This window comes from Fusarium poae, chromosome 2 (assembly GCF_019609905.1).
Source record: "Fusarium poae strain DAOMC 252244 chromosome 2, whole genome shotgun sequence".
NCBI lineage: Eukaryota > Fungi > Ascomycota > Sordariomycetes > Hypocreales > Nectriaceae > Fusarium > Fusarium poae.
In genome coordinates this window covers 7,324,243-7,347,438 of record NC_058400.1, presented here as the reverse complement: position 1 = coordinate 7,347,438, position 23,196 = coordinate 7,324,243, and the positions used below count along the sequence as shown (strand labels likewise).

General features: G+C 47.8%; 9 protein-coding genes across 9 annotated transcripts; 5 read left to right on the top strand and 4 right to left on the bottom strand.

Annotated features, from left to right (window-relative positions):
* Positions 1–2,264: 2,264 nt before the first annotated feature.
* Positions 2,265–3,167, top strand: RHO2 (Rho GTPase; the record flags this gene model as incomplete). The annotated part of the gene is made up of 4 exons (XM_044850988.1): positions 2,265–2,296; positions 2,432–2,571; positions 2,633–2,814; positions 2,877–3,167. The coding sequence occupies 4 exons, from the start codon at positions 2,265–2,267 to the stop codon at positions 3,165–3,167; spliced, it is 645 nt and encodes a 214-aa protein (XP_044709700.1).
* Positions 3,168–4,251: 1,084 nt separating this feature from the next.
* On the bottom strand, positions 4,252–4,797 carry FPOAC1_006507 (uncharacterized protein; the record flags this gene model as incomplete). The annotated part of the gene is made up of 1 exon (XM_044850987.1): positions 4,252–4,797. One exon carries the CDS (start codon positions 4,795–4,797, stop codon positions 4,252–4,254), a length of 546 nt encoding a protein of 181 aa, XP_044709699.1.
* Positions 4,798–5,019: 222 nt separating this feature from the next.
* Positions 5,020–6,313, bottom strand: FPOAC1_006506 (uncharacterized protein; the record flags this gene model as incomplete). The annotated part of the gene is made up of 2 exons (XM_044850986.1): positions 5,020–5,169; positions 5,252–6,313. 2 exons carry the CDS (start codon positions 6,311–6,313, stop codon positions 5,020–5,022), a joined length of 1,212 nt encoding a protein of 403 aa, XP_044709698.1.
* A 1,257-nt stretch (positions 6,314–7,570) lies between these two features.
* FPOAC1_006505 (uncharacterized protein) lies at positions 7,571–8,371 on the top strand (the record flags this gene model as incomplete). Its single annotated transcript, XM_044850985.1, has 1 exon — positions 7,571–8,371. One exon carries the CDS (start codon positions 7,571–7,573, stop codon positions 8,369–8,371), a length of 801 nt encoding a protein of 266 aa, XP_044709697.1.
* Positions 8,372–8,787: 416 nt separating this feature from the next.
* On the bottom strand, positions 8,788–11,074 carry FPOAC1_006504 (uncharacterized protein; the record flags this gene model as incomplete). Its single annotated transcript, XM_044850984.1, has 3 exons — positions 8,788–9,690; positions 9,742–10,855; positions 10,908–11,074. The coding sequence occupies 3 exons, from the start codon at positions 11,072–11,074 to the stop codon at positions 8,788–8,790; spliced, it is 2,184 nt and encodes a 727-aa protein (XP_044709696.1).
* Positions 11,075–12,040: 966 nt separating this feature from the next.
* On the top strand, positions 12,041–12,971 carry FPOAC1_006503 (uncharacterized protein; the record flags this gene model as incomplete). The annotated part of the gene is made up of 2 exons (XM_044850983.1): positions 12,041–12,568; positions 12,657–12,971. The coding sequence occupies 2 exons, from the start codon at positions 12,041–12,043 to the stop codon at positions 12,969–12,971; spliced, it is 843 nt and encodes a 280-aa protein (XP_044709695.1).
* A 1,862-nt stretch (positions 12,972–14,833) lies between these two features.
* FPOAC1_006502 (uncharacterized protein) lies at positions 14,834–16,159 on the top strand (the record flags this gene model as incomplete). The annotated part of the gene is made up of 1 exon (XM_044850982.1): positions 14,834–16,159. One exon carries the CDS (start codon positions 14,834–14,836, stop codon positions 16,157–16,159), a length of 1,326 nt encoding a protein of 441 aa, XP_044709694.1.
* Positions 16,160–16,355: 196 nt separating this feature from the next.
* On the bottom strand, positions 16,356–18,165 carry FPOAC1_006501 (uncharacterized protein; the record flags this gene model as incomplete). Its single annotated transcript, XM_044850981.1, has 6 exons — positions 16,356–16,723; positions 16,780–16,821; positions 16,871–17,123; positions 17,176–17,202; positions 17,258–17,718; positions 17,769–18,165. 6 exons carry the CDS (start codon positions 18,163–18,165, stop codon positions 16,356–16,358), a joined length of 1,548 nt encoding a protein of 515 aa, XP_044709693.1.
* Positions 18,166–19,487: 1,322 nt separating this feature from the next.
* On the top strand, positions 19,488–23,164 carry FPOAC1_006500 (uncharacterized protein; the record flags this gene model as incomplete). The annotated part of the gene is made up of 7 exons (XM_044850980.1): positions 19,488–19,845; positions 19,902–21,311; positions 22,001–22,178; positions 22,233–22,566; positions 22,626–22,987; positions 23,087–23,093; positions 23,156–23,164. 7 exons carry the CDS (start codon positions 19,488–19,490, stop codon positions 23,162–23,164), a joined length of 2,658 nt encoding a protein of 885 aa, XP_044709692.1.
* Positions 23,165–23,196: the final 32 nt, after the last annotated feature.

The following is a 23,196-nucleotide window of genomic DNA, read 5'->3' as shown; positions in this document are numbered from 1 at the left end:
GACTGACTGGCAGTTCGTCTAACCCCCTAGTCTGGTTCCTGTTTTTAGCTTACCGGCGAGCGGGAGTGGATCACCCTGCACAGCCTCAAATAGCGAAAGCATGACGGTCGGCGTACAGCGTAGAAATCCGCAGAATTAACGAGTGAGCGAAACATAGGCCAAGAACGCAATGATTAATCCTCCGAATAATGACAAGGGGATCTTTTGCTGTTGATGTGGGCCTGTCGAAAGATGCTTGTTTGCATCTGGAATCTGTCGTCATTGTCGTATTGAATTATCAGTGTCGAAACAAAACAAAGAAACCCAAAGTCGCAGATTTGTTGAAGAAAACCTAGACAGGTATGGACTGTTGAAGAAATTTGTGACAGGTCCCTGAGCTGCTGTGTCAGTTGCTGACGGACTAGCCTAGGTATGAATTTACAGGCTTATTCCATGACATAACTTCTTGCTGTTACCTAATTGAAAGTTGGATCTGATAATGCTTGAAGAAGACTCCTGCAATTTGTTCTGCCCTAGCTGTAGCTATAGCTGTAGCTGTAGAAACTGTTGGAGATGGACTAGGCCGCTTATCGAACCCGTTCGTGTCCAGTGAGCTGGTTGGTGCGGAGAAGTGTCAGAATTAACCGAACAGCCTTTGTTCAGATGTCCACCTCTGTACGTAGGTGTTTTGAATAGGTCTAGTGGTCGCTCCGCCACAGGGGGCTTGCTGGGTCTGAAGTGCAGTGCATCAACAAACGGGCGCCCAAGGCTATGCTATGCCATGCCATGCCATGCCATGCCATGCTCATGAATGGAGTTTGTGTTGTGGAAAGCTTCCAATTGAACTTGCCGAGTGAGTTTCATCCACGTTACGTAGCAGAAAGTCACAATAGATCGTTGTAACGATCCATACTGTCGGTACATTCTGTCTCCCATGATCCATGTCATGTCATGAATACTGTCATCATGAAGCTACTAACCTATGGACATGACCGATTCAGGCAATAAACCCACCACTCCAGCTAACTGTCCATCAAAACAACTTACGGTATGCTGAAGAACCTCCAGGGCTGTCGTCCTCCACCCAACCTCACCTCATTCTCAGCTAAAACGGTCGCCCCGGACCCGTTTTCCACGCCTCTGTCTGTTGCTCCACCCCTAGACCCAGGGGAGCCGGGAGAAAGACGAACATGCAGCCAGCCAACTCGTCCATGACCTCCCCACTATCACCGATGCCACCACCACCGTCACTACCAACTCTACTACTGTAAACAGACGCTTCCAACAATAGAAGGAGGCTGCCTCTTAGCTTCGATCTATAACTTAGTACCACCTAAAAACGTATGGAGATGGTTATCTTTAGTTAACTCTCTCAAGATCTGTCTACCTAATTGATTCTCTATTTCCATCCCTTCAGACCAAACCAGGCCAAAGTTCCCAGCATTTATCAGCCCAACCTAATCCGTCTCAGCTCAAAACCTGGTCCGAGACTAGTAGAGCAAGAGCAACAAGCCTGAGCGACCAGACAAAAAAAAGAACATCAACTTGATCCTTTACTACCCTATCATATCAACCCCGAAGCCTGTCTATTTACGTCTCTTTACCTGATCCGCTGTCTGTCGGCTCGTATTTCCCCTAAAGACTGTCTTCCATCTTCCTCTTCTCCCCTTCTCCTGTATAAGGAAGCTTGCCCATCCCGTTGGAGTTTTGGAACCACCAGTGAACGCCCTGACGCTCTCTCTTGGTCCTCCGTCCCACCGCCATTAAAAACGCCCTGCTTGCACTACAGCACCAAACATCCACACCCCAGTCTAGGCTGCTGAACCGTATTGTACCGTACCGTGCTCCGTATTTACGTACTGCCTGGCCTTGCTCCTCCTCGCTCCACGTCGTCCGCGCGCTCACTCCGAACGTCCCTTGTTGCTCACCCATCCAACGATTCTCTTACCAAAAAATCCGTTCGAAAAAAATAAGGGGTCCTAAATCTCGTTAACGACACTTCTCTCACCGAACCGAATCCCCAAATATCTCCATTGTCACTCTCCTGAACTCAATCCATCTTTATCCCCATCCGCTTGACTTAGCTTGTTCCTGCTCTTATCACCGCGACGACGCCGCCCTCTTCATCGCTGTAACTCGCTACACTTCCACCCATATTCAATCGACGACAACGGCATCCCGACGCAATACCCAGATCTGGGGCCCGTAGCAGACTCCAGATCCGACACCATTCCCGATCGCTTTCGAGATCACAAGCAATCTCGAAGCTATATAATTGATTCATCATGAGCGCAAATCCAAGCAACGTTATCCGCAGGTACGAGTTGTTGTCGCGCTGCTCAACTTTGCATTGACAGAGTTACGCCCTTTCCTAAACATAAAACTTTCTTCACACCCTCAACGGCCACCTCTCAGCACATGTATTGGCAAGATTGCTGACGATAGATTATAGGAAGTTGGTCATTATCGGTGATGGTGCCTGCGGCAAGACCAGTTTGTTGAGCGTATTTACGCTAGGTTACTTTCCTACAGTGAGCTCCCCAACCTCAAGTCGTCTCGTCATTAGAGTTACTAACAACAACATAGCATTATGTGAGCTTCGATCGGATCCCCCCTGCGAACGAGTATTGACCATAAACATAGATTCCTACAGTGTTTGAGAACTACGTGACGGATTGCAGAGTAGACGGCAAGTCTGTCCAGCTCGCTCTTTGGGATACTGCCGGACAGGAAGACTACGAGCGATTACGACCCCTTGCATATTCAAAGGCCCATGTCATTTTGATAGGTTTCTCTGTCGACACTCCAGATTCTCTTGACAACGTTAAGCACAAGGTACAGACCCACCCGCAACGGCGCTCAGCTGATGTTTCAAGACTGACCTATTGCTATTATAGTGGATTGAAGAAGCTCAACGACTGTGCACCGGCGTTCCCATCATTCTCGTTGGCTTGAAGAAGGATCTTCGAGAAGACCCCGTTGCGATTGAGGAAATGCGCAAGAAGTCGATGCGATTCGTCTCGGAACACGATGGAGAGTCTATCGCGCGAGAAATTGGCGCAAAGCGATATTTGGAATGCTCCAGCTTGAGTGGCGAGGGTGTCGACGATGTTTTCGAGGCGGCTACCCGTGCTGCTCTGTTGACTTTCGAAAAGGGTGAGGGCGGTGGCTGCTGTGTCGTGCTGTAAAGAAGCAGCTGCGCACAATCCGACACAGATGCGAATTCGACATCTGGACTACAGGGATGTGACTATACCTGTAAGCAGCGAACCCTCCTTGCGAACCGGCCCAGGTATATCTCCAAGCGATCAACTATTGTTCGCCTCGGCCACAACAACGGAACATTTTCCGACTTCTGGAGACAACTATAGGATTTTTTGGACACCGGGGAACCACAGGATATAGAGGACTTATTGCTCGGCGCTCTAGGAGGAGGACTTCCTTTTTTCTTATATTATCGGCACACTGTCTTGTCTTTCAGTTGACAGGCAGATTAATGCCTAGGGACAACCAAAACTCATAGCCACCAACATTTCATCTGCAACACCTCAACCGCCTACCGATTCGAGTACCGGCATTTCCCCGTTATTTTTAATCACAGGTGCTCTTAATCTAAGACACAAGAAAAGAAATATGAATATGTCATTCTTGGATACCACTCTCCAAGACAAAACGGAATGTCCAACGCTGTTCATCTCGTCACCTTACCCCACACATTCGTCCTCATCTTCCTTTTGATCTTGGCCACGTTCCCGAGTTCTGACCTGTGGTTTTCTCTGCCGATTTATCACCCTTGTTTTATAGCAAGCGGAATGCGAAAGTCGTCTTAAATACATGGCATCCTTGGAGGATACGAAAAAACGGAGCGGATTGGAGGAGTGTGGGAGGGGTCTGATATTTTGCATGATTTTGATTCCAGCGGGTTAGGCAATGCATCTTATTTTCATGTGTTATCTAATAATTGGGACAGCACTATAGAGCTGACTGGCTTGGTCGAGCATAGGAAGGGCGAGAGTGAATTAATGGCATATTTGAGATTGGGAAGATCGGTACTGTCCTTCGAGGAGCAGATTGCTTAATGAGAGGACGATACTGACATTTAATTCTGTCTGCTTTACTCACATGGGACACCAGGAGTCACTCTCAATTGCGAGCCGGGTGAATACTGAGTTTCTGTAGCCATTGATGTCTAGCAATTGTTTCTATTATACATACAGTACACTTTTGACTCATACCATTTCTTGAATTCGTACATTAACCGCGCAGGCCCACCTAGTTGCTGTGCCTCTTCCAGTCGTGGTTCCACGCATTCTTAGCGGGAAAGTCTGTTTGGTATCGTGCGTATTCAATCGGTATGGCATCGGTTCCCCAGACACCCTTCTTTTCCATAGCTACCCGGTACAGGTAACCCTCGTCTCGGTTTCCAGGACCAACTGTTTTGCGCAGCTCTTCGCAGGCGTTGTACATGCCGCTGTAAATACGATGACGCTCGCGCTCGGTTGCTTGGTGTTGTTGTCGACGGAACAGCTGCCACGCACGGTGGATTGTCCAATGTCGGAGATATCGAAGACGGGCCATACGTAGGGGTGGGGGCGCGGGAGAGAACATGTTTTGGCGGAGGGTACGGATGCGGTAGAAGTTTTCGGACTTTTGCTGCACATGTTTTCGTCGTGGAGCAGCTGCTGCGGGCTTCTTTGCGACGGGTTTCGGAGGTGTGCGGGCAAGCATGTTTGCTGTCGTAGAGAAAAGACGAGTTGTCGACGCTGTGGGAGTAGCTTGGCGGCTGAACAGCCCGCGGAGAGAGAATATCGAAGCCATCGTAACGTATATGTGTGTGGTGTTTGAAGCAAGTATCGGGACGATCGTGGGTTGACTTTGGGCAGGAGCCGGTATAACTTTCGGGCGCCTTTGACAAATTTCCAGTACGAAAAATAACCAATTTCGAACTATTACCACCAGATCAACGGGGGTTGTTGTCAATTGGTCTGAGATGGTACCGTGCAAAAACTAGACTGCAATCTTGGGTAATCGGTCGTGCTCCTAAGACTGCGCTTCCTCAGTATCCTCCGACAAGCCCACTTGGTAATCCGCAGCTGAGACTCGATAGCTCCAGAGAGGCTTGAATGAATGGACAACGGCCGGGTTGAGAAGGTCGCTGAACTGTGCCTGGCGATAGAAGTTGTGAATGTCCTGAGGAAATTGTTAGCTTCAAGGTTCCGAGCGGATCAAATATTGTCCGAGAAGAACTACCCCACGATTCTGGATGGCTTACCTCAGTTTCAGGTGTAACTTCATATACAAAGAGCCCCGTTCGTCTGCCTGACTCGAGCATATCCCAAGCCACTTCCTGTTCCCTGGCCTCCCACCGCGTTGCAAGCTCGGGTAGCTGCTCTTGCGTGGCAGAGATCACAAGCAGTTCTAGAGGCTCCAGTGGCTGGTCTTCTCCCGAACGTCGGCGTTTAAGATAGTCCAAAATCCAAGCAAGTTCGAGTATGCTGGGATTGGACACAAAACAATTTCGTATTTCCGCGTCTGGCCACTCGATGGCATACGCGTTGGCATTTCTCCAACAGTTCCAGACTTCACGAAACCATGTGGCGGATCTGACCCTTTCAAGGCCGAGCATCCTCTCGAGTTCCGGATACATTTCTCCATGTTGTAAACCAGCGAATACCTGTAGTTCGCTGATGAACAATCGTAGCACTTTGCCGAATAGCATCCCCAATCGTTGTTTGTGGAGCTTTTCAGATCGGGGTATCTGGCCTGCGTACTCAAAAATGTTCAAGGTGTAGCAACGAGCATCCATGAAAGTATCCGAGTCGTATACTGCTGTCTGAGAGCCACGATACTTGAAGATGTAGGTGCCAGGACGATGTCCCAGGTACCATCTTCCAATTTGTACGAATTCGGCCCTGCAGACTTGTATAGTCGCAATGATCTCTTCAGAGTTATTCACACATACTCTGACTGGTAACGTAGTGTGGGAAGACTCTGTTCCATCGTCGATTGGCCGGCCTCTTTGTCGTTCTTCGGTTAAGCGTATACGTGACTGGTACTCAACGATCAATTCGAGATTTCTCTCCAGTATCCTTTGGTCTCTCCGAGACATCACGTTGAAGCATTCCTGAGCAAGATGGCGAGTGTTGATTGTAAGATCGAGATACTCAATGAGAATTCTGTTGAGACAAGCCTCGGGAATTTGGTACCGCTCCTCATCGGACTCGAATGGTGGCTCCCAGTCATCTCTGAAGCCATGTGCGTGCTTGAATACGCTACGGGAATACCTCTCGGGAAGAAGTTGACAGGCACTGCAGGACAAGCCCCCTAGAACCATTGTGTTTGAGCCACAGGGTTGCTCCTGCTCGTCCATCCTGCAGAAGAGTCCTCTCAATATCTTCAAGTTAGTGCAGGTGATAATGATATCCTGCTAATGATGAAGGATGAGTGGAAATGAAATCAACACGCACCAAAGGGGACGAGAGAAATCGAAGATGTCAAAGGGAAAGGGATGCCGAAGCGCTCGTGAAAGGTATACCGGAAGTTCGACGCCGAATATAAATCGTTGAAGGGAGGTGCCGAGGAACAGTATCAAGCAAGTAAATTTAAATGAGTGGACGAGAAAGAACATGACAAGAATGCTCCGTGGCATTTAATTAACCTTCTATAAATTCTGTATTGCAACATGAACCTTCTGCGTGGACTAAGGGCATCTTGCGAGTTAATCCATTTATAGGATTCGGCCAGTTTTGCAGTTTGAGCTGCTCATAAGTATGACTACGAAGTTACTTTCCTGTGCCTCTCGTTCTGCCAGAGTTTAAGCAATGATAAGAAACAAGATTGGGTCTTGAACCCAGCCATAGAAACCTTGTAAGTGAACATACTCTGAATAGATTTCCTTTGTACCTTAAATAAAGGGTCTGAAGGCTCATAAAAGCTTATGTTGGTACTGGTTCTGATTTAATATAAAGTTACAACACTCAGTGAAGGTCAAACGACCACTGAATTTCAAACCAAGAGATCGCACAGCAATACTTTCACAGATTGCGGTGAGTAGAAGCAATGTTTGCTTACGTTACTAGAAAAGGAGTCAAACATCAAATGGTGACATTGACCCTGGAGGACAATAGGGAGTAAGCAAGTACATTAAACTATTGTTTGAAAGAATAGAAAGTGAAAAAGATGAAAAACTTTCCTTTTGAAAGAGAATTAGTTTGAAGATGTAATGAATAGCTGGGAAAGTCAAAGAAACTCGCGTAAAGTGGACTGTGATTCACGTCTTCTGTGACCCTTCATCCCAACCCACCTCCAGTCTGTCGCGACAGTGCCAGGCTTTCCATCTCGCGAATAGCCCATCCTCGACCACATAATTCCTCATAACTCCCTCCCTTTCTTCCTCTACAAGTCCTAACCAAACCCAAACACAATCATATTTGCCTCAAGGCTTCCATCAAACACAACCCCCACATATCATCACACGCCTGCCTCAACGGTGTTGTTTTCCTTGGAATATCCGCCGCACTTCCCTCATCGGCTGCACATACATTATTAGTCAAAAGGAAGCAAATGACTTGGTCGAGTGAGGGAAAGCAAAATGGGTATCGGCAATCGCGACGCGTCTTCGGATTCTGAGCTGCACGCCAACACACCCCAGACTCGAAATTTGGATTCTACACCCCGGCAAGAAAGCCAAGAGAATGCTCCCGAATTCGAGGATATTCCTATCCATGACCCCATAGAAGAAGAATTCACACCCAGCGGTGACGAAGATGACGTTGTGTTTGTCGAGACACCGGCAGTTGATGCAGCAGTTGCGTTAGCAGCTGCATCTCAAGCTGCTCAGCTCAACAAGCGCTCATATAAAAAGACCAAAGCCGCAAAGGATTCAAAAACCCTGATGTTTGATAACGACGATATGATCGAGGTATCAGAAGACCGCGACCCGGAACAGGATTACCATAGCCAATGCGCTAAGGAAGAGCGCCCAAACTTGTCAGACTACGATATTCCCATCGGACCCTTCGATTCCGAGGAATACGAAAAGAATCTCGGAGTGGAAAGCCAAGTGTCCCTTTTCCATAAAATTCCCGGAGTACAGACCGCTCAACGAGCCCTTTCAGCGTCCACACAGCTCGCGCAGAGCGGTATTAGCAATGTGACTGGGAGCGCTGTGTACACGGCCCAACGAACTCGCCAAGCCGGGCAGCATATCGCGGACTCGGTATTGAATGCTGGACAGGACGTAATGGTCCGAGTCCAGGAATCATGGGCAACATGGCCCAGAGGGGTTAACGGCGGTATCCAGACCATCAGCCAGCTTGTGATGGAGGGCGTGCAATCACTACCGCCTTCAGACACCATCATTCGTCCACAGGGAAGACAGATGCATGGCTAAGAAGATCCAGGACGATGAAATGATTCTCGCCGGTATCATACGAATTGGGCGCATTATCCTGTCATTTGAGACTTTGATCTTGGTCATCTATAGCGCAGGTCGCGTACAGGATGAGTCGCTGTAGGCATTACTTGGAACTCGTTTGGGAAACGACATCCTACTAGTTTATTACGAAGAAGCAAACTGTGGATAGTTGTAATTCTTTTTTTTGGAGAAAACAACCTGGTTTTGGGTTGGCACAAACATGTTCAGGATGCCATTTGGAGGATACAAGGGCACCACAAAGAGTGATCTTGATACTGGGATAGTATAACAAGAAAGCTTTTATTCTGCAAGCATTGCTACTATCGTGACATAAATTACCGACACTAACTCCAAAGTCCATGCTGTTCCGTTACCCATCTTTAACTGATCCATCAATGTTCATGTGTCACATTGTTAAGGTCCCTAAACTCGCCACGTAGACTCTCGATACCCTCCTTCTTGACCTCTTCTACAACTTTAGCGACTTCTGGAGCAATTACGGCCTCGTCAAAGCCAAAGTACTTGTATACGTCCTTTCCAGGTAGCGACTTGCCAAATGTTGACATGGAATAACCAGCGTCGGCGTATCTCTCCCAACCATTAACGGCATAGGCTTCGATAACAACCCGAGGAGCGTTGGAGCGATATTGGAGAACTTTTCGCTTGTATTCAAGCGGTTGGGAGTTGAAGAGGCGTTGGCAGGGGAAGGACACGACACGGGCTTTGATACCGAACTTGTCCTTGAGGACCTCGCGGGTCTTAACGGCGAAGACCATCTCAGCACCAACACCGATTAGGGTGACGTCGGCATTTTCCTCTTCAATGAAGACGTAAGCACCTTTCTGTGCACCTTCACGGCTCGAGTATTGAGGGTACTGCTCGAGGTTCTGTCGCGAGAGGGAGATAATAGAAGGGGTGTTATTTGCCTCCAGAGCGGTGATGAAGGCACCGGCTGTCTCCTCCGTGTCGCAAGGTCTGATATACAGGATGTTGGGCATAGAGCGGTAGAGAGCAGCAAGAGCAATGGGTTGATGAGTAGGACCATCTTCGCCAGTACCAATAGAATCATGGGTGGCGATATGGATGGCTTGAAGGTTTTGGAGAGCACCCATACGGACACCAGGGGCGGCGTAGATATAAAACATGAAGAAGCTGGATGTGACAGGGATGATGGTGCCTTTACTGTAGGCGGCGAGACCGTTCGAGATGGAAGCCATTGCGTGCTCACGAATTCCCCAATGGATGTAGCGGCCGGAGTAGTCTCCATTGATACCGCATGTAGTCTTAAGACCGGGCTACGATTGTGTTAGCTAATGGTTTCTGCTTATTCACAAGGGGATACTTACATGTTGGAAGTCGACTTTGTCTTTCCAGATCATGTTAACAGAGGGTGACAGATCAGCTGTACCAACCATGAAGTTCTTAAGCTTGGCAGCCAGAGGGTTACAGATGATGCCAGCAGACTTTCGAGAAGGCGTGGGAGTAGTAGACAGGGACTCCTTAGCAGGAATAATACCTCGCCAGTCTTCTGTGAAACGACCCTCGACACGCTTGATGAACTCCTGGTGAAGCTCGGGGTACTCTTTGCTGTAAGCGTCGACGAGATTCTTCCAGTCTTCTACGAGGCGATCGCCGCGGACCTTGCGGTCACGGAAGAATCTGTAGACCTCATCAGAAACGACGTAATGCTTATCAGGATCCATGCCGAAGTGCTCCTTGACGGCTTTGACACCATCAGGGCTAAAGGCAGCACCGTGAGCCTTAGCGTCACCAGCAACCTTGCTACCAACGCCGATGACGGTGTGAATGTTGATGAATGTGGGTTTATCTGTGCTTTCCTTGGCTTTAATGAGAGCCTTGGCGATACCCTCAACATCGTAGCAACCGTCCTCAACTTCAATCACATCCCAGCCGCAAGCGCACATCTTGGCGTTGACATCTTCGGTGTTGCAGAGATCGACGCTGCCATCGCAGGTAACCTGGTTGTTGTCATACATGACTACCAAGTTATTGAGTTTCCAGTGGCCCGCCAGCTGGATGGCTTCAAGAGCGACACCTTCTTGCAGACATGCGTCCCCTATCATGCAATACGTCATGTTATTGACGAGTTCGAAATTAGGCTTGTTGTAGGTGGAGGCAAGATTCTTGGTAGCCATGGCAAGACCGACAGCGTTGGCAATGCCTTGACCGAGAGGGCCCGTAGTCACTTCGATTCCTTCATGCTCGATTTCGGGATGTCCTGGTGCCAGAGAGTCGTAGTTGGAGGAGTGATAAGACTTGAGGTGCTCAAATGTCATGGCCTTGTAGCCAGTGAGATGAAGGAATGTGTACTGGAAGAGACATGTGTGGCCGTTGGAGAGAACGAAGCGATCGCGGTTGAAGTAGTCCGGGTCGTTGGGAGAGTATTGCATAATGTATTTCCAGAGGGCAAGGCCAATGGCGGCCATTCCCATAGCACCTCTGGAGCTGGTCAGTATACGCGACACTTTTGTTCAAGACTATATGACTTTACCCAGGGTGACCGCCCTTGAATTGCTCACATAGATCAGCAATCAAGCAACGGAATTGTCGCAAAGCAAGATCAATTGTTTTGGCATCGTCGTTCTTGATCAACTTGACGACGTTGGATAAAGCTGTGTGCTCATCTTGTGTCTCTGGGATAACTGCACTGGGTGCCATCTTGAGTTGAGATTGCGATTGTTCTCAGACAGGGGATGGGAGATGAATTGAGCTGCCGAGTCGACAACTTCGCTTGAGATATAAGCATTTCTGAAAGCATCTCTTCCGCGTGATTGTCCTCGCAAGGTTGATGATGTTCTGCTACAACTCTCGAATATTCCCTACAAGGTAAGAGAAAGCGCCGTGGGGTTCTGGGGTATTGGATCCTCTTAGACTGCCATCTTGCTGCAAGGCTTCTTTCTATATGGGGAATGTGGAGGCAGCCGAATGTCGGCTTTCCCTCTACAGGTTAGGGTAGAGATCCATAGAAAGCGCTTAGAACTGCCCCCCCTGAGAATACGGTGACTCTGCGGGGAAAGACAAATATTGAAAGGTCAGTTTATGCTACCTTGGTATTAGACTTGAGGAACACCCGCATCAATGCTACCTTATTAGGTCGGTATGCCGTTATAGCTCCGGTGTCAACTTTTACCGTGTAATCTTTGTATGGATAATTGGGAGTAATAGCCGAGAAAAAGAATTTCGTTTGTCTAACGAGAGACTGTTCAAAATGATGTCGACGACTAGATGGGCTAATACGGTGATACAAACCCAAACTTGTGTCTAGGTACTAATAAGGTAACCGCCAGAATGATCGATTCTTTTTGTTCCATTCTAGCTCCTCTCACGTCCACCAAACAATCCCCACGACATGACAATGTGACAACCTCCGGCTACAATAACCCCTTCCAATACTCCAATTGACTTTCGAATCTGATTCCGACACATCATCCTTCGCATCCAACTTCCCTCCGAATATTGCTATGGAAATTTGCCAACTCATGAATGTCAGACCAACCTTGGCATCTCCAGAAATGGATACTCTAGACGACCGTATAACCTGACGAGTCTTTCCAACATTTCATTTCTCATCAGCTTCAACTCTTGTCAATCGATTACTCGTGCCTCAACAGCCTCGATCTTACCATGGCTCCCGCTATCGTCTCAGACATTGAGCTCCCGGCCAATGTGCCCGAGTCGCAAGAAACACCCGCCTCAAAAGCGTCAACCTACAAGCTCTTCTCACTTGAGAACAAGACCGTCGCCATCACAGGTGGAGCTCGTGGTTTAGGTATCACTCTGGCCATCGCTGTGGTTGAAGCCGGTGGCAGCGTAGCCTGTTTAGACATTCTCGAAGAGCCATCGCAAGCAGAGTGGGCACAGCTCAACAAACTCGCCACAGCCAACAAAGTTTCCGTGTCGTACCGGAAATGTGATGTTACAGACGAGCAGTCTGTCGAGACAGCGATGAAGGAGATCGCAGCCGAAGCTGACAGGTTTGGAGCACCGTTCTGGGGGACCATTGCCTGTGCTGGCATCCAGCAGCAAATTGCAGCTCTTGACTATCCTGCTGCAGACTTTGACCGAATTCTGCGAGTTAATGTGACTGGTGTCTTCAACACTTGCAAATATGCTGCAAGAGTACTACGAGAAAAGAACAGTCCTGGAAGCATTGTGATTATCGGAAGCATGTCAGGCAACATTGCCAATCGAGCAAGTCAATCACGCATCTTGTAACTACAACAATGCTAACAACAATTAGGGTCTTTCTTGCACAGCATACAACTCTAGCAAAGCCGCAGTCCAGCAAATGTGTCGATCGGTCGCTCAGGAATGGGGTCAATACGGAATTCGAGTCAACACGTTGTCTCCCGGCTACATTCGAACTGCCATGACGGATCAGCTGCTACAAGAGAACCCCGAGGTCGAGAAGACATGGATGGCTGGTGCTCTTCTGGGACGTCTGGGTGCCCCCGAGGACTTCAAGGCGCCGGCGGTGTTTTTGCTGTCTGAGGGTGCCTCTTTCGTGACAGGGACGGACTTGCGCGTGGATGGAGGCCACTGCGCATCTGCATAGTTGAAAGAAATATACTTTATTAATGAGGATTGAGGTTTCTATTAAGTTCAAGTCCAATAAGCATGGTTCACATCGACTACGCTTTACAAGGCAAAAAAGTATATCGCAGGACCCGAGTGGGATTTAACACACACAAGTGGCAAACAGACTTCGGCACACAACAAAGCTTTGTTTCTCTTGGACCATAAATAAGACCAGCTCCCTTTTGCTAACAAACTAAACTCCTTCATTCATCGCTCCCATCCCAGACATCATGTCGGGCTCATCACAAAGCTTCCAGTCATCCCACCCCAAACATGACCTAGTGTCAACACAACATTCACGGAGGGGAAGGCTAGTTTTCTTCTTTGCACCACCGGCAAGCCGTTGAATGCAATGAAAAAATATTGTGCATCACCTGGAGGTAGTGTAATACCAGGGACACAATGAAAGCAACCAAAAATTGGACTGGGGCTACCTTATACCCACCACGTCTCTGGGTGGTTAGTCAAGGGGGGAGGGGGGGAGGGGGGGGACTCAGAAGACGCTTCACCTGCCGACACCTTGAACGTCAGACTTCAGATCAGTGAAGTCGAGAGTAAACTCTACTTCATTCCATGGAGAAAAGAGAAGAGAAAAAAAAAGAACAAAAAGAAGGGAGAAGGGCGTTCTTATAGACATCCTGCGAGGTTCTTTGCTCCTGACCACCGAAACCCATGAAAACGATACCCGGAAAGAGCACTACGTTAGAGAAGACAACGACGTAAAACAAAAAGAAAGACCTGGAGAACGATTTAGGCAGGCGACTCACCCACACAGAAACCGAAAGAGCCCACGAAGAAGTAGGTACCTACCTCGGCCTTTTAATGTCAGAAGCTCAACGAAGATTAACATACAACCAGAAGAGAAATATAGATACAGGTTTAATACATACTGAATTCGAATACAAGAGCTGACTTTTAGATATACGCGTGAAATAAGAAGATTCGCAAAGAAGAGCAACAAGACATCCTTCAAGGTAAAAAAGCTTTGTGTAACTCAGAATCCGTTGCCTCACATTGGGCAGGACCCGTTTGAGGAAGGAATGAACACTACACTGCAAAATCTCTAGCAGTATGTGCATCGGTTAGGATCCCAAAGTAACTTCCACCGGACTTTCAAATGCGATCACCCCCACGAAAGACGAAGAAATAAGGATGAGGTGATATCGTCCCCAACGGAGTAAGTGGCATGTTTGAGAAGCAAGACCCATGTATCGACCTTCCGGGTGTCTAACAACTTTCAAGAATCGCCATCCAACAAGAAGGTTCTATCCGAATGGTTTGATCTGGGAACGAGTACAAGAAGCAGGAACGGTGTGACGGTTGTATTATCTCATCAACATAGAAGGAATAGAGAGGAGGCAACAGCTCAAAGGATCGAGTCTTCAGCAAGGGTTGGGCGGGATTGATCGATAGGGAAAAGAGTCTTGAAGACATGACAGTACGAATCATTATACCTCCAGGCGCCACGCAATCGTCATGGGAGTTATCCATATATGCATAAGTACCTAAGAACAATGATTTATCTATTGACGATACGGATCAAAAGCAAGACTTGAAAAGCTGCAATAAAACAGACTGTTAGCAGCTGTCAATTAAGTTGTGTCAAGACTAAAATAGAGTCCATCCTGGTGTACCGTGGCGTCTTCACTGCCACCGCCCAGATCAGGGCACTAACCTCAACTCAGTAGGTAGGTGCCTTGTGAGGTTGTTTCATTAATTTGGCTGCCTCAGCTGAACGTGTATGTAGTAGGTACCTAGGTAGTATTTAATAAAGTCTTTATCTTGTTTCTTATGTCTATGAAATCTCCGTAGTCAATTTACTTCACCATAATTCGAGACATGACTTCCATATCATTATCACCAAATGCACACAAAGCCTTGGAGCCCTCACACCTCCAAGACCGTATTATTGGTACTGTCTTTGGCTCAGCCTTAGGAGACGCAATCGGGTTGTACACCGAATTTCTCTCTGCTGAGATCTCCTCAAAGGCTTATCCCGACCGCACCTTTACGCTACTCCCTGTCGAGAAAGCCACTCCCTTTCGTCGCGATCATCACAGAAATTTTCATCGCCCTGGAGAGTGGAGTGACGATAGTGACCATGCTATATTAATACTGCTCTCGTATCTCCATGGCGATGGCAAGAAGCTAGATCCGCAAGACTTTGCCTCGAGGCTCTCAGTCTGGGTACGCATGGGATTGAGAGCTCTCGATACTCTGCCTCTTGGTTTGGGGCGGACTGTTGGTGGTATCGTTAGGAGCAAATCGTATCTCGACGACCCTGAAGGAACAGCTCGAAAGTTTTGGGTCGCGAGCAAATACAACGCTGCGCCCAATGGAAGCTTGATGAGAACGCATCCGCTGGGACTAATGTGTCTCGGGAAGTCGATCGAGGAAACTTTCCAGATCGCAGCCGATTTCTCCGTGGTTACCCACGTGGACCCAAGATGTGTGGTTTCCTGTGCGATTGGAACTGCTCTCGTCAGGGGTCTTGTACTTGGTGAGATATACGATGAACAAGACGTTGACAACTTGATCGAAACTGGTCTTGCGTGGTATACCCAGCTTCGCGAAAAGGAGCTCCAAGATCCCGACAGACAAGACGAGCCGCAACTAGATCTTGCTGAGTTCAGACAACATGCCACAGCTCAAAAACTCGCAGACCTCAATTTGGACGAGAGTTACAAGATTGGTTACGTCTACAAGACCTTTGGCTCTGGCATTCTGCTCCTTCGCCTTGCACTACGCCAGCTCAAGTCATCCGGCCAACTATGCTCTCAGCTTACTATCTTCGAAAAGTTCATAACCGACCTTGTCATGGAGGGTGGAGACGCAGACACAAATGCTTGTTTTGCCGGTGCTCTTCTTGGGGCGTTGCTTGGCTACAAGACCCTGCCACCGCATTGGCGCGATGGCCTCCGACACGGAGTATGGCTGATAGAAAAGTCGGAAGGGCTATGCGATACACTGGGTGTGACAAAGGGATCCTACCTAGGATCCAAGGATAAAGATACTGCAGAGGACGGTGGGCGGGGTTTCTTGACGGATGCTCAAATGGAGGAGAAGTGCATGAGGATGCAGGCTTGGATGGCCCAGGAGGAAACGGAATGGAAGAAGAATCAGGAGACTGACAAGAAGAAACCAAGCTGGTTCAAATGGAAGTGAGCTTCGATATAGTATAGAAGGTATCAATCGGACTGTCAATTGTTATTTTATTTACCACGATGCCATTTCAGTGGACCGAGACAATGCCTTATACTGTCGAATGAACATAAATTGAAACGCTCCTGAACTTCAAGGCGGAAGAGACACTTGAGAAGTATCATATAACCTGTATAAATACCTACCAATTGCGTATGTTCTACTCACGCATATGGACTTCTGTTTCGGTTTTCTCATCATGTGACGCCTTGCCCGTCTCACCATCACTCTTTTCTGAAGCCTCTCCAGGAACACCCATGCTATGATCCCAGTGAAGAAGAACCTTTGAGCCTGTAAACAGCTTGTCGATCTGCTCGAGGGATAATAGTCGAGTCTCGGGGTAGAAGAAGTAGATAAGAGGAACGAAACAGGCGTTGAAGATACAGAAGTAGATATATGTCTTCCAGCCGATACTCGAGATGGATACGGGAGTGATTTCGACAACGAGGAAGGTGAAGATCCAGTTGGAGGCGGTAGCGAGGGCGGCGGCACGAGTACGGATAGCCAAAGGGGCGTATTCGGCGGGCACTGAGATGGTGTTAGTCTATTACTTGGCTTCATATGCATAAACTGTTCTAACTTACGCAACCAAGGAATGGCGAGTAATCCCACAGCAAAGAAGAAGTCTGCAACTCTGTTAGTTCCATAGCTCTCTCTTTCTTAGATAAAACTTACTGAACAGGAACAGCATGACGATGGCGACGATTCCAGGGCCTGGCTGTCCAGTCGACACAGTTCCTGCTAGAACAGCCATGCAGACTGCCTGGCCAGCTGCGGCGAACATCATCAACTTTCGGCGACCCAGGCGGTCAATAATCCAAATTGGGATGAGAGAGGAGAAGAAGTAAGCGACACCGTTGAAGCCAGCTAGTAAGAGACTTAGATTGTGCGAGATGCCAACAGATTCCTGGAAGATGACTGGGGCGTACTGGGAGTTGTCAGTTGGGTTCATGCTGAAGGGTCTGGAAGGTTATACTCACATATGTGATCAAGTTGATACCAGAAAGCTGTAAAGAACAGTTGTTAGCCATGTCACCCTAAAGGGCTTGTCTAATGCCTTACCTGCTGCATAAATTGTCCACCAATACCAAGCATTGTTCGGTACAGGAACTTCTGCTCTCCATTCTTCCACATAGCCTTGAAGCTGCTGGTCTGCGCCGCCTCTCGCTCTTCGTTGATAGCATGCTGGATTTCCGCAATAGCGCGACTGACGGACTCATCGTCTTTCGAGATGGACTTGGCGTTCTTCCGCACAGCCCAAAGAACTTCGCGGGCCTCTTCATGGCGGTCGTGGTTGATGAGCCAACGAGGAGACTCGGGTAAGAGAAGAATACCGATAAAAGTCAGAATGGCGAAGAAGATCTGGAAGGCTAGTGGGAATCGGAACTGAGAATCGTTGCTGACAAAGGACATGCCATAGTCGACCCAATAGCTCAGCATGACTCCAAAGATGTTGATCGCGAGTTCAATGGCAAGACCCTTTCCACGGTTATTGGCCTTCATCAGTTCAGAATGCCACACAGCTGCAGGATGTTAGCTGGATACCTTGTTTGACGGAATTGGGCCAACTTACGAATGGTACTGGTGTTCATGCCATTTCCCAAGCCCGCGACAATACGGCCAACAATCATCTGGGGAATACCAAAAGCAGAGGCTTGGAGGGCAGCTCCAATGCTGAGAACGACACATCCCATCAATATACACTTGCGTCTTCCAAAGTATTCACCGAACACAAGACAGAAGATGGCACCAAAGAAACATCCAATCTCGTAGATAGCGACTACAGTTCCCTGCAGAGAGGAACTGCCGTTGCCGTTTGCTGTAGTATCAATCTCAGGAAAGGTGTTGGTGAAGGCTGTGCCTGTCAAGAGGCCTGACATGACACCCTGGTCATAACCGAAGAGGAGGAAACCTGAGCCAGCAGTCGCTGTGATGGCCCAGTCCAGGGGCTTGCCGACGAGAATAGTCATGGAGGGCGACCAGGGATTGAAAGAAGTTAAAAGTGAAGAATGTATGTAATTGAAGCTATCCAGCAGCTGTAACTTTTGCTGATGCTATCCGATACAGAACAACAACACCTTTCGAACAAAAAAAGATGGGGCGAATTCATGTTGATATATATACCGCGATCATTATTTACTGTACTGTACCATCGCAATAAAGAATTATGATCCATTGGATTGAATCGCGTAAAGCAAGGTTAGTTCCAAGGTCTTGGTGCGATTTTCCCCGTGGGGACCTAGTCAGGTCACTGTGACATTCAGCATCGTCTGGGGTTGTATTTTGCGGGTTAACACAGAAGGCATCTGCAAGCGCCACAAGGAAGACCTCTAAGATTTAGTTAGTATATGAAATAAATAGCCTAATAATAAAGGCTCTGTGAAAATGGCATAAATTAGGTAGCTTATTTATTTGTCTCTTGTCACGAACCAACTTTTCCAATAGATAGCGTGTTCGGCGAGTTTAGGCACCCGAATTCAGGGATGGAGAGCGTCTAATTGCCTTGTTTTTTCTCCAAAAGGTGGATTCTAGCCGTATAGTCACCTATAAACGAAATGTTCTCAGGGGTTTTATCTGTAACAGCGGGAATACACGGCAAATGAGTTTTGAGAATTGTTTTGTTCATGATGAAAAGAGTCTTGTAAATAAACAAACAAACAATTCGGACAAACAGCTTCCCATGTTGATTAAGCCAGGCATTAAATCACAATAGACAAAGAGAGGTCACAAGACACTCCAACACAAGTAACCACTCCATCAAGTAAGTCAGGTAGTTACATGCTGCTTTTAGTCTCTTGTAAAGTCCGCTTGCAATTGCCAAATTGACAATCCATTGATCCTATCCCCACATTCTAACGGCAATCATACCGGGATTGAAAGAAGACACTAACATATATCTAGCAACTCCGCATCAAAGTATCTGCAATGAAGCAATTTTGGACAATCCCCACACAAGTTGCAATGCTGCTGTGTTTTGGGCAAGTCTAAGCCGAGGTGGACTAATCCCATCCAAGGAGATGGCATTAGGTAGTAAGTAATCAGCGTTGCAAAAGCACAAGAGACAAAATTGCCAGGCCATGTTATTCTGTTTCAACTTAGTAGAGTTTTAGTTGTTAATTCCTAAACCTTTATGTCATCGGGCAGGCATCAAGTCTGGCTGCAACTGCCGTTATCCTCCAGAATTAGGACATCTCTTTCCTGATTGATACCCTTCTTCCCCATCTCCACTCCTTTACACCAACATCCCAATAACTCACCCATTCTTATTGCCAACACCGGCTACAATTGTCTTATGGAACGTCCCTCTCGAGCCGAGCCCGCAAAGCACAAGCGCACGCGATCAGGATGTCTCAATTGCAGACGTAAGAAGCGCAAATGCGACGAAGCTCGACCCTCCTGCGGTACATGTCGCCGTCGCAACGAACCCTGCGAATGGGGCCTCAAGATTGCCTTCCGGGCTGAGCATGCCCGGTGCTTGAATGCACGTCATCCTTCGATGCGCAAGATGGCCCGCAGGAAACCGCCTAAGGAATTCGAGATCTTAGATGTTACGGATGAAGTTATCCGTGATTACAATGGAGCCGAGACCGATGAAGGGGAGGAAGATCGTAGCAACTTTACCAATAGTTATGCACAGAGCCGCACACATGGTAAGCTGATGTTCTGAGAGGACCAACGGTTTGTATTGATCCCTTTGACATCATAGGTCGGTCGAGTCTTGTCGCCACCGAGAGACCATCAGATACCAGCTCCAACACAGCAGATGGCTATGTATCTATCCAAAGACCTCCTATAATTGACATATCGTCACCTACATCGCAGCGTCGAACAGACAATGCTGTTGCCGATCTGCTCTACTTCAGCCAGAATGGCCAATCTCATCACTCTGTCGAGATTGACCCTACTATCCATGTGTCTATGGACACAGTTCCGATTGACATTATTACAGAATATCCGTACATCGATCAACTGCAACCATTTACACCAGAGGGGGTATCAGAAGATGGCATCTTTCTACCAGGCTCTGCATATCACGAATTGCATTCGACACTACGGAACCATCTTATTCAGGAGACGCGATCAATTGCGCCTACAAGGTCGGCCACACCACACATTGAAGTGGAAGCCGAGCCCGAAGGTGCTACGTTAGACGACACAGAGGTTACACTTCCCATAAATGACTTTCAGTCTTCCCAGCCGCCGCTCTTGTCACAACAGGAAGAGTGCGCCCTCTGGAAGAACTACTTTGACGAGATCGCCCCGTGGCTAGATAAATTCGACAGGGACCGACACTTCCAGCAGATCATTCCTACCATGACCAAGGATAATGATCACCTACGATACTCAATGCTGGCTCTGTCCGCGCGACAACTCGAGCTCAAGCATACCCTTGCGACCAGCCGTAGTCTTGCGCTTTATCAAGAAGCAATACATCTGCTGCTCCCACACCTGCCAACGCGTGGAACGGCCGTCATTGCTACATGCGTTATACTCTGCGTGCTGGAGATGCTGAGCTGTTCTCCGAAAGCGTGGCAACGACATCTAGATGGCTGCGCAAGTCTCATGGAAGCCGTTGGCATCAACGGTTTCGTCGGAGGTACAGAGCAAGCTCTGTTTTGGTGCTTTGCGCGTATGGATATCTGCGGCGGCCTGATCTCATCAGTCAAAACCCTCATACCTATCAATCACTGGGCGTCGAAAACCTCGTCAATAGAGAACGATGTAGAGTTGTTCAGGAATGCTTCGAACTTTGAGGAATGGGCCAACTATGCAGTATATCTAACCGCTCAAGTCCTTGATCTATTAGCGCCCTCTCCATCAGAACCGACTCGAAACGAAATCAAATTCCGTACCAAGTGGCTCAAGTTGTGGAAGTACATCTGCGAATGGTACCAGGAACGACCGGCACCTCTATATCCTATCATGACGATCCCATCGAACGAGACATCACCTTTCCCAACCATACTCTACTCAAACCCTGCGGCTATGTCCGGAAACCAAATGCACCACACTGCATCGATTCTCATGCTTCAAAATCAACCAGCTATGATACGGCTAGGTCATTCCTCAAAGCCTAGAAGTATTCTATGGCATGCAAGGCAGGTCTGTGGTATAAGTATGTCGAATGAACATCATGGGGCATGGACGAATAGTGTTCAGCCACTATGGGTTGCCGGACGGTGTATGAGCCATCCAAGCGAGCACAAGGCGATACTTGACATGCTGGATCGAATTGAGAGGGAGAGTGGATGGGGCACAAAGTGGCGAGCTGATGATTTGAAAGAGTTCTACAAATGCTCTTTGTCAACTATATGATGTAGGATTTAAAACAGGATATCAAATGATGAATAATTGCATGCTGCATGAATTTTAGTTTCCAAGCTAGTTTCTGTAGCTGCCCGTTTACCGTGGTGCCTTTTTAAACACTCACAGTGATCTCTTGTTCCTATCTATGTGCGTTTGCTTTGTTGCTTGAATACTACCATTTGGATATACTCGTTGCTGTGTTGGGGCTCACGTGAGAAAATATAAGACAGCGGAACCTGAAATTCCCCAAAAGAACATCCGTCACGCTTTCTCGACCACTGTCCCAACAGTTCCAATAACCACAAATTGGCGGCATGATATCGAACGACGAGCATACCTCTCAAGTCAGTTTTTTGTCTATTCTAATTTTCACCGTTACAATGAAAGAGCCAAAATCTCTTCATGACATCATCCGCCAGCATCCAAGGGAGCGACTTCTTGTCCAGCCTTTGGAATGGATACAGATGCACATAGAGCTGCTGAAGTGCTCCTTCATAGATGAGTCTACTGAGAAAATATCAGAAACTTCAGAAACAAGTACATCTGAAGCATCGGGGAGTAAGAAGACCGTCGATCGTGATGCAAGGACAGCTGAACGCTTGGCAACTTCCGAAATGAAAAATGCAGCCATCAAGAAACTGATTTCTGAAGATGGTGGGCCCCTACGATTCCAGAGGTATGATTTTTAAACTTTTTAATCACTCTTGGCATTCTTACAGTCTTTCTGTAGACCCTTCGGTTACTTCTGCTTCGGCAAGAAGCATGAGTATCGTCTACATGGCGCTGTCTTTTCAATGCGTTCGTCTGGCAGCCTAGCACCAGTCTTTGCTTTCCTTCAAAAAGGAATGATCCGGATCCAACGAGAAGGTGTTTTTCAACCTCCCAGGCCAAGACGGTCTAATCCTCCGGCAGAGATGTTACGCAAGATGCGCTTGAAGCTACTCGAGCCGGAAGACCAGTGGCGTGATCCGTACATCCTCGCTGTACTTATAGGTCTTGCACAATCACAGGCCGAAGACAAGAGTTCTCATCAAACCAGGTTTCGTCAAAATCACGTTTTCAAGGTAACATACTCTTCGTTGTTGGGTGCGGCTAAGGTCAGGAACTAACTACCTTACTATAGACTTGTGCTGTGTATGTTGACGAAGAGAACTCGGAGTTCATGTACTTCTACAATGGACAAATGTCCCTTGCTTTCTTGAGCAAATTTGAGTATCCACAAACGCTCCACAAGCCAGCAGGCGCCATATCTTCAGAGCTTTCCATCCGGATGAAGAAGCTCACCTTCAAGCCATACTCGACTTTGAAATCGAGACTTCTTGCAGAAATTCAAGAGTGCTACAAGGATGACAATAACGAACAAATTGACAAGCAAGGATCCGCTGAAAAGGGGGCTACTGTGCAGGACAGCGGAGCAAAGTCGCAGCAAAGTCACGCTGAAAAACAAGTTGGTGCCCCTTGTCGGCGCGATAACCTGGAAATCCGGTAATTATGGGCCATGGCTGGGCTACAGAATGACGATATACATGGATGTGGTTGATATTTCTCTTGGCTGGCAATGAAAATTGCTTAGATTAGTGTTAGAATCCTGGTATGTCACCTTGAAAAGTGCAAGACGGTTGGTACGCTGACTTCAACTGACAAACTTTAAAGCTCGAATAGGCCAATTCTCGGTATCTCCGTCGACAAGTATT